Consider the following 10000-nt stretch of genomic DNA (forward strand, 5'->3'; position numbering starts at 1 on the left):
CAAAGGTCTGCTTGGCATATCAATAATATTAGGTAATGTCAGTGATATCTGTGCTATTGAACAAGATGAATCCAAGTTACTAATTACATTACAATAAAAGAGATCAACAAAATTTTTTAAAAAGTATTCTGAAATATAAAACCAGCCAGTGTAAAACACAGACTGTAGACCCGGGGTAATTAAATGCAGACTGCAGACCATGGGTAAAATGCAGACTGAAGGTAAAATAAATATTAATAATAAAAAACGAGTCATAAGGACAAAATAAAGAGTGTTTGAAAGACAATCCTGTTTTGCATCTGTCAACAACTCACATCTTTTGGGGACTGCTGTTAAGAGTCCATGGAAAATGCGATCGTTGAAATCATCTGTGCTTTGTTTTTGCGCTTCCAGATGCATTGAAATGTTCAAAGTTATTTCTCACACCGGTACATTGATCAATATCGATTGAAAAACCAACAACATTTTTATTACTTGGAATACCTGAAAGGTATCCGAGTTATAATCCTGGATGTCTTTTTTCAGTGCAATGAAAATGCACAGAGAATTTCATGTATTCCGAGCAATTAGGACGCAGAGATTTCATTGGTTAAGCTAGGGAGACGTTGTAATTGAAAATATAGACATCTTCCAGATGCAAAACAAACAAACTTGTGAACTGAAGGATAAACATAACGTACACGAAAGCGAATGAAAGGATCCTAATAACAAAATTTTTACATCTCAGTTATATTGGCTTAAACCGACTGAAACGTTAAATTGTTGCAAAATCCACATTATCTCAGTCTGTCTTTGTTAATTGGTATTGTCGCCATGTGTGTCAAAATAAATTGAGTTATTGGGTAATTACTTGGTGACTTCGTTCGGTGCAGCAAAATGGACAGTAGAATTATGCCTCAAAGCAACTCACGTAACGAAACTATACTTTTTCCAACAACAACAAGCAGGATTCAAACTGCAAACAGAGTTCGATGAAAATCCAGATTTATAACATGCGGTGGGGCAACCAAAGCGATGGGAGCTGTGTTAGGGTTTCAGTGTGAAAGTATGAACAGGTACGAACACTATTTATTTTTATTATGACTTTATGACTCGTTTTTCATTATTACTATTTTATTTTACCCTCACTCTGCATTTTACCCCTGGTCTGCAGTCTGCATTTTACACTGACCGAATATGAAATGCAAATCTTTGAAGCACAGATTCCTCTAAATGAGACCTGTATGCTTACTCTTGGTATCTCAAGCTGGTATTGGCAGAAAAAGTACTTTTCACGAATATTACATTCAATTCACCCAACTTTAGAAGAAGAATTGTTTATGTATTTGACGTAGCTTTGTGTTAACTTTCATGATATTAGTTTGCAGTTCTATTGTTACATAAGCTATGTCTTAGGGCGACACTTTAAGTAAGAGCGGTTCATGTGTGAAAGCCAAACTTGAAAAACAGAAGGTGTCATCTTTATGTAGAAAGTGAGAAAGTCAAGATGAAACCGTGCAACACATTTTATGTGGCTGTCCTGTCCTAACCTTGCCCAAGTAGACTATAAAAAGATGTGCAATGCAGTTGGCTGGGTGGTTCATTGGGAGTTGTGTAAAAAATTCAGCTTGGATTGTAGTGATAAATGGTAGAAGCATATTCCAAGGACTGTAGAAGAAAATGAAAAAGCTGGACTGTTTTGCGATTACCTGTACATGTATAACATCCAAACTGATTGAAAAATCCATCATCGGAGATGCGAATAAGGAAACAATTAAGGGGGACAATCATTGTGGACATAGCAGTAACCCAGAGACAATAATGTTGTAAAGAAAGAAATATTATAGAGAAACACAAGATGTACATGTATGAAGATCTGGTAAGAGAAATTGGGAGACTGGAAATCAGAAGTAAAAGTTAATTGTTCTAGGTACAATGCAGTTGGGGTTTTGGGTTCCAATATGTCACAGAAATTGACAGGCCACTTAAAGAAATTGGGATTCCCAGACAGAAGAGAAGAACTGTGGGCGCATATCCTTTGAAAGGTATTGAAAGTCAGAGGTCTTGGGTTGAGACACATGGAACTTTGATATCTGGGAATTAACCTATGTGGAATTGTCATAAAGATTAATTATTATAAGAACAGTGGTTGAGAGAGTTAAAGAAGGAGCCAGACAGGATGACATTGTTGTAATAGCAGGGATGGTGATGACAAGGTCGAAGAAGATCCCCAGTTGGAGGGCACCTGGACCAGATGGTGTCCATTGGGATACTGGATCAAGAAACAAACAGCATTGCATAAATGAATGGATGAACACATGGATGACTTGAGCAACAACAGGACATCCATACATGTACTTGTATGGATTACATCTAGAAGCACTTACATGTTGTGTCAGAAGGATTTAGCAGGAAAGGGGTAATGCTGTAGAGATGGAGAAATAACAGTTGTAGAGAAAATAGCAAAAGTCTGGCATACTGTATGAGATACATGTAGTTTATCATAATAGTGCCTGTTGCTATTGGTGCACTCAGAGCTCTGTCTGTTAATTTTAATGGACACATACAGCAAACTGGGTTGAAAGTTAAACTAAAGGTAACTAAAGATATGTGAAAATGCCAATTTGAGAGTAGCTAATGCTTCCAAGTTGGCCAACACCCATTAACGACTAACCCATTGCAAAATGGAGATTGGGTGCATGGGATCAATCTTCAGAGGCTTTCATTGGAGGCAAAGCCGGGAGGACCCAGACACTGTAATGCTCCCATGCATGGCTGACAATACCTGCAACCCAACAGAGTCCCCATTTCAGGCCTCCAGGCACCTGTTACACTGACAAGAAAATGAAGAAAAAAGAGGGAAGGGTAGTGGGAAGGAGGAGGGGCGAGTTGGAGGCAAGCAAACTAACCCAACATGAGGATTTTTCATGTCACTGCTCCAATGAGGCCATCATTCATCAAGGCCTGAATGCCATGGACCACTCACTGCTCTCTGAGGACAAATATGCAGGCAATCTGCTCCAATCTTTGTTGTTAACTTTGTTACATTGCATTTAACCAATCTCAAAATAACAATTATAACAGGAAGATCTTTTAAATCTTATAACCGCGCTTTGAAAATTTATCTGTTTTTTTACCACCATAGTCGCAACATGGTGCACATTCCAAAGTGGTCCTTGATGATTCATTGATTACTATAGACACATAAAATCACTTGGTCAATCTGTAGCACAACAATTGGCAACAACGACTACACGCAAAGGTACTGCACTACAACATTTTGCCGTTGTGAAATCTCTGATTGCACCATCAGTCGTAGCAGTTATGAAATCTTCAATGACTTCGTGGTCTTAATCTGCAACTTTCTTTGGGATATGTATGGATATGAAAGATATGATAATTACACTATTAACAACTTACAGCTTTCTTTCTTAAAAGTCACGATTAAATGTAATTGGTTTTTTACAGGAGTAAAGGGCTAGGAGAGTAGTCAGACGAGTCACATAATTCAAGAATTACGTTATCCACGGCTGTCTTTAGTACGGTAGTTATTTCCCTACCAATGAAAGTTGCAACATGCATTGACACATTCCATGGATGACGTAATGGCCTTTGATGTATTCAATACTCGCTTCGAATCAAGCACTTCAATAACACAGAAAGGCAATATATTTTGTACTAAATAAAGAGTGGAATATTCTTAAGATTTTAAGTACATTAACAGCTTTTGGTTAATAAACATCATAAGTTGCATGATTTGAAGTCCCACTGACTATATTGCCAAGTGGAAGTTTGGGTCTGCTCACCGACACAATGAAAAAAAAAACAACAACATGCAGAGCAAGAACCGCGCTCGGCCCATGGCCTCACGGTTGATAATTATTCCAAAGTCAATTATTGTTACTTTTTTGTCATTCTCGTAAATTGAGTAAATCTTTTCATGTTCATGTTTGACAATAGAATCCTCATCTACTGATTGAGTTGCCAAGTGAAACCTGTGTAAAGAATTTGCTGTCAAGAACTGTCTCAATCAAGTATGTTTAATTTTCTCTCTCTTTTAATAGTGCAGTGCTTTGTCCCACACCCTGCAGATTCATTGTATCATGACCAGTTTTTTTTATTATACGTGAAATGATGTACATGTATTTGTCACTCCCTCCAGGGCTTTTCAGGACTAATTTTTCATTTTAGGATGTTTCGAGGAAATTGTTAGTTATTCAGGAGTTTTAAACTCAAGAATGGTAATGTGGAATTCATATTCTGATAAAAGTATGGTTACATCACACACATGATGATTCTGAGCAAATGCAACCTGCTAAACTTGAAAAATGCCGGGCCAATTTTTTTGAACAAGGGTCGTGGTTTATCATCCTTATTCAAGAAGACTTATCATTTGCAGATATGATTACGAAGTGAGCACTTTCTTCACAATTATTCAAGGCCTCTGGTCCAGCCTGAGATCAGTTCTCCCTTGGTTGCAAATAACCTAATTTAAGGAACAAAATGACCTGCAACGTAGCCATTTCCAGGATATGTCGATACATGAACATGTATATTAGACCATTATTATCATTTTGATCATGTAAACTTGTTATTAGTTTTGCATCTTTTACCTTTTTCTTCACAAACTGTAATTATCTAGTATGTGTACACAGGTCAATTTATGAAGTGTGGGGATATGGAAGGAATTTGACGGATGTAAAACAGACTGTTTGCCAATATCCAGAAGAAGAAATGGTGAGCATCACAAATTAATGATCTCACACTTTCTATCAAAGATTATTTTACAAATAGTTCAAATTGGTACTTCAAATGGACTTGGACGATTTGAACTTAGTAGTAATAATTGGGCGGCCCTAAAAGCTGGATTCCGGAAACCAGAAACCAGAAATACATGTATCCACAATTCGTGAGAACTACAACAACTTATCCACTGGACAACTCAATTGGTGGGTGACATTAGCGTTATCCACCTTTTGAACAAATTATCGAGGCCTGGTTTTTTGTGCATCGTGATAAATCAAGTCTTCCAAGTGGAAATCCTTGTCTCAAAGGAGACATCAATTTAAGTAAAATAATGATCATAATCGAAATTTGTTTATTGTACATGGTCAAATTAATTATTTTATGTAAAAGTAATAATGTTTGAAATTTATTAAATAAACAAAGTTGTGTTTTACCATATTTCCTTTGATCCTTTTATTATGTTCTAGCTATTACCACAGCCTGCAAAATAAGATACAGTCAGTGTATTATGTAATTTAATTTAAAGTTGTTACTGGTAATTGGCTGTTGACTGGAACCAAGCTGTAGGTGTTCAGACACAGCAGCCTTATTGATTCAGATTTTGATTTTGGTACACCGTCATTTCTTAAAATGTTGAATTCAACTTGTAAGGCAGGTCAACTTACATGTAACATTTTCTTACTTCAGTTGATAGGATTTGTGTTGTGATGATTCAGGAGGGTACCTTAAGAATCTTCTAAGTTGATTTCAGCTTTTGGCATGTTTATGCCTCTGGTCTGTATGACTCCTGGATAAATCGTTTTTCAATGATTTTAATGTATTTAAAACAGTCTTTACATTTAAAAAAATGTAAAGACTGTTTTAAATGCATTAAAATTCTCCTGGTTTAAAATACAGAGACTTCATATGTTAATCTCTCTATCCTACACGTATCTCTAGCCTCACCACTACATTAGCTAGTCTGCTGACAATCATCATATTCTTGGTTAGAGATTGAATTGATACTAGTAGTTACTCTTTCACCTTGCTTGCAAACAAGTGCCATTGAGGAAGAAGAATTACTGTCAATTAAGTAACAGAAATTTTACTAGAATTCTTGGTCATGTATGGCAGATTAAGTAATCACAACTGTGTCTGTTGGATTAACCTTTTTTTCTCCATTGCAATCCACAGAGACTCTACTCCTCAAGGGAAATAACCTTCAAAATCACCATTGACTCTTACAATAAAAAGCTGACACTTGCACAACAGAGAGAACTCATTGATGTAAGTTTAAATATTTTTTTACATAATCATTCAAGTAGAACAATATGGTTGAAACAGGGTTCCCTAAACTTTAACCCTGGCCCTGACAGATACCAGGTCAATTATCTCTTTTTTCAGTTTTGAGTTTAATTTACAATAACCAATCTAGGGTTTCAAAAATGTAATAACTTTTAAGTAACCTTTTCTAGGGGAACTCAAGAAGTTTCACATTTTTGCCTAAAATAAAGGCAAAGTTAAACCGGCATTTGTAGGTGAAGTTAAGAAGCCATTTAAAAGCATCTAAAGATACACTGTGCTAATATACATTTTTATTATTGGTAAAATTTTCCTTGATGTTTCAAAACAGCAGTTCGAATTCCTTCCATTTCAAGGCCGTGTGAAGCTGTCAGATCCTGATCATGTGTTCTCTTTGTTGGTGGATTATGGTGATGACCCAAACTCAGCTCCACCCTGTCCTAAGCAGATGTTTTTCGGACGCCTGGTATGATATACTGAATCTCCTGAAGCCATCATGGCTATCTGTCGTTTACACTGTTGCAGTAGTCACTGCTTACGAGCCAGACGGCCCATCAGGCCGGCACTTATCTCCGGTTTCCGTAGCATGAAGCGACTAGGAGTATTTATACTCCCCCCTGGATGGGAATGATAGTCCATCGCAGGGTTACGCCCAGTATTTCGCCGGTACCCATTTATAAACCTGGGTGGAGAGAGGCACCGTGAGAGTAAAGTGTCCTGCCCAAGAACAGAACAAGATGTCCCCTGCAGCTAGGACCCGAACCCGGACCACTCGATCCGGAGTCGCGCACTCTAACCATGAGGCCACCATGTCCCCCACACTGTTGCAGTGGAAGTGAGAAATTCATATAATTTTCATGACTGAGGGTATAGAAAAGCATTAGAAGAGGCCAGTATTTCCATTCTGGCTGACAGGCATGATCTACACTGTACTGAATAGGAGCCCAAGAAAGACCATAAAGAGTCTTTGACATCCCAGTGCATAAGACTCGCTCTTATACATTCTTTTATTATTAGCAACAGTTTAAAGTACCATGTGGTAATTTTAAAATAATTTAAATATGAATACAGAACTTTTACTGTACATAGCTGAGTCATATTGTCTATCTCATAGAATTTTCAGATACCGGTAAGTCTAGAAATGCCCCAAATTAGATATCATGCGGATTTTAATAAGCGTCATGAAGTGTCCCGTGGCTCTTCTCCGCAACTTCAACATCACTCATGTCGTGGAATACAGACAAAAAACGTCACAAAGTGTCCCCCAAATGCTGAGGTCTTTATTTTTTTTAATTGCTGCATTTTACCCAAAGCTTAAAATAACGCTAACCTTTATCCCTACCTTGTTGTTGAAAATAGGTAGCAATTGCTTAGACTTGAAGGGACACTTCGTGTTGGATATCAAAATTGGGCATGCATCTGCATTTCTGGACGCAAGTTGTAATTTTAGTGCACATAATTCAGTCCCGTGGACTGTTGTGTTGATGTTTTGAATAAACAATTATCACTTTAATACTTTATTTTATTGTTTTCTTGTGTACAATTTAATATTTCTTGTATTTTTACATGTCCGTAATTTTTAAAAATTTTTAGATTGGACATGGCCAGCGGCACCTGTTAAAGAAATACTCTCTTAAAATGAGGCATTTTATTGGAAATACATCAATGGACCCTCAGCTTTCCTTTTTAATGGCCAATCAGGGACAGGTGAGATGATTCATTGCACAGAGTTGATTTTCGATTGAACTTAAAGTGAATGATATAAACAAATATATTGAATAATACAATGTACATGTATTCACTAGGAAATATATTTGGTATATTGCCAAAGCAAAGGAAAACTATTGTGTAAACTTTTGAAAAAAGGAAAATACACTGTAACTGCTTTTTTCTTTAAAAGTAATTTTTGTCAACATTAAGTTTATCCAAACAACCATACTTTGTTTTGCAATCAGATCTTTCCAGGAAGCTTTGTCTTTGACCCTTTTGTTGGAACAGGTAAGGCTGAGTAGAATAATAATTATATAACTTGTGAATAGTACATGATTGTCAATAGGGGTTGGGCCCCTCTGGTGTTGTCAACATTATTGCAAAAAAGGAAAAAGGAAAGGAAGGAACTTTATTTAAGTGTCTAGTTGTTCTAGCGCTGGAGCACTGATTGGGGACACTGTAAACTGAAAGTAACAATTAACGCAAATCAAGTCAAGTGTTGGTTTTTGAGGAGAGGGGGAAACTGGAGTACCCAGAGAAAATCCTCTCAGTGCATTGTAGAGAACCAACAAACTCAAGCCACATATGACGCGGAGTCTGGAAATCAAACCTGGGCCACATTGGTGGGGGGCGAGTGCTCTCACCACAGTGCCATCCCTGCACCAAACATGGAACCTAGTAAAAAAATTGAAAATATGCATGTAGTGATAATTTGCTGGTTGGTGGCAGCTTTTTAACACACCTACATGTAAATTGATTATAAAATAAAAAATTGTAAGTCACACCACATACTATGATTGAAAAATTAAAGCAATCTTGAATAGTCATTGGTGCAATGTACATGTTTTATATAAACAGCTGGTTGAAACTGCGAATATTTGAATGCAGTAATCACAATAGAGCACTGTGGCTGTTGTAGAGGTGGTCAACTCATAACCAGATGACCTCATTGCCTGAGTAAAAAAGACTAACAAATGAATATAATTTATCATAAGTCAAAACATCTGAATCTACAGCACAAAATATGCTTTGCAAATTCTGTTTTGCTAACCATGCGTAAGACAATATTGTAACAGAATGTTACTATTATTTTATATGTTGTAAATGATTAATTTAATTTAGGTATTTTTAATTTTTGCCCCCTTTTCTCTTTCGTCGCCTACACAACTTCTAGGATTATTAAATACGTATGTATGTATCAAGAAACAAGCGAAATACTTGACTATTACCGGTATTACGCTTCACTACTATTAGACCCGAGATACAACATGAAACTTTTCCTCAAGTTCTACATAACTCCGAATTACTTGAACACTCAAAAACAAAATGGCACCGTTATCCTCACTTTATGAGTATCAACTGCAGAACCACTATGACATCTTGCAAACAGCTTTTTTCCACCATACAGGTTTTCGGATTTAAAAAGTCCGTAATCCTGTGAACTCCTAAAACATTACATCACTTACTAATTTCAACAATGTCACACTATCTAGAACACAACAGTCTCACAGGGTTTTGATAGGTTTCCTATACTCTGATATTTGCAAAAATGTGGTAATAAAAGAAACTGGCATTTCTGTTTCAAAAGTGTTTGAATATCTGGGCTTTCAACTCTACAATGCAAACATTAATAACATTAATAAACGATTTGTTTCTTTCAGGGAGTATTCTTTTGTCTTGTTCTCATTTTGGGTCCTTTGTGATGGGAAGTGACATTGACTACACTTTACTGCATGGTAGAGGTGATTATACATTCAAGTAAATTTGTTATTTATGGTTACCGTTGTATGTGATCATATTCCAAAAACATAGTTTGATTTTCAAGGAGAATACTTTATAATTCTGTATGTTGTATACTATCATTTAACCCAGTGACCCCTCATTCTCCCAGTAGGATGCACCAGTTGATAACCCTAACCCTAACTCTAAGGTTAGGGTTAGGGTTAGGGTTAGGGATCACTTCTTACCACATGTTCAAACAAGGCAGCAAAACATGTACAGCTTCTGTAACTTTGATACTGAAATATTCATTCTTTGTTATTGTTTAAGGTAGGAGTTCCAGAGCAAACAGTAAGGGAAAATGGAGAGGTACACTGTGATCACCTTGTCCTACTAGTCCTTCTTATGTCCCTGATTATATTCAACAATTTACATATTCACTTAACAACACCGCTGTCCCACAGTAGAGAAATGTTGCTCCGAAGAAGTAAGCAGGTATTATAGAATAACTTCTATCGTTGAACTGCGCATCTCCTGAGTTGATGGAAAATTTTTTTGTTTAACT

At 36.7% G+C, this 10000-nt stretch overlaps 1 protein-coding gene across 3 annotated transcripts in view; it reads left to right on the plus strand.

The window, feature by feature from the left end:
- The window catches only part of LOC138033776 (tRNA (guanine(10)-N2)-methyltransferase homolog), a 17407-nt gene that overhangs the window by 854 nt on the left and 6553 nt on the right, over positions 1–10000 (plus strand). For 2 of the 3 annotated variants that reach the window (XM_068881590.1, XM_068881591.1), the window contains exons 3-10: positions 3940–4013; positions 4635–4716; positions 5899–5991; positions 6338–6472; positions 7600–7713; positions 7962–8004; positions 9378–9458; positions 9766–9804. In XM_068881590.1, the coding sequence (XP_068737691.1) occupies positions 3940–4013; positions 4635–4716; positions 5899–5991; positions 6338–6472; positions 7600–7713; positions 7962–8004; positions 9378–9458; positions 9766–9804 (661 nt within the window). The remainder of the gene's footprint in view (positions 1–3939; positions 4014–4634; positions 4717–5898; positions 5992–6337; positions 6473–7599; positions 7714–7961; positions 8005–9377; positions 9459–9765; positions 9805–10000) is intronic. The other variant, XM_068881592.1, reaches the window with a different exon arrangement.

The sequence above is a fragment of the Montipora capricornis genome, chromosome 14, assembly GCF_036669925.1.
Source record: "Montipora capricornis isolate CH-2021 chromosome 14, ASM3666992v2, whole genome shotgun sequence".
Taxonomy (NCBI): Eukaryota; Metazoa; Cnidaria; class Anthozoa; order Scleractinia; family Acroporidae; genus Montipora; species Montipora capricornis.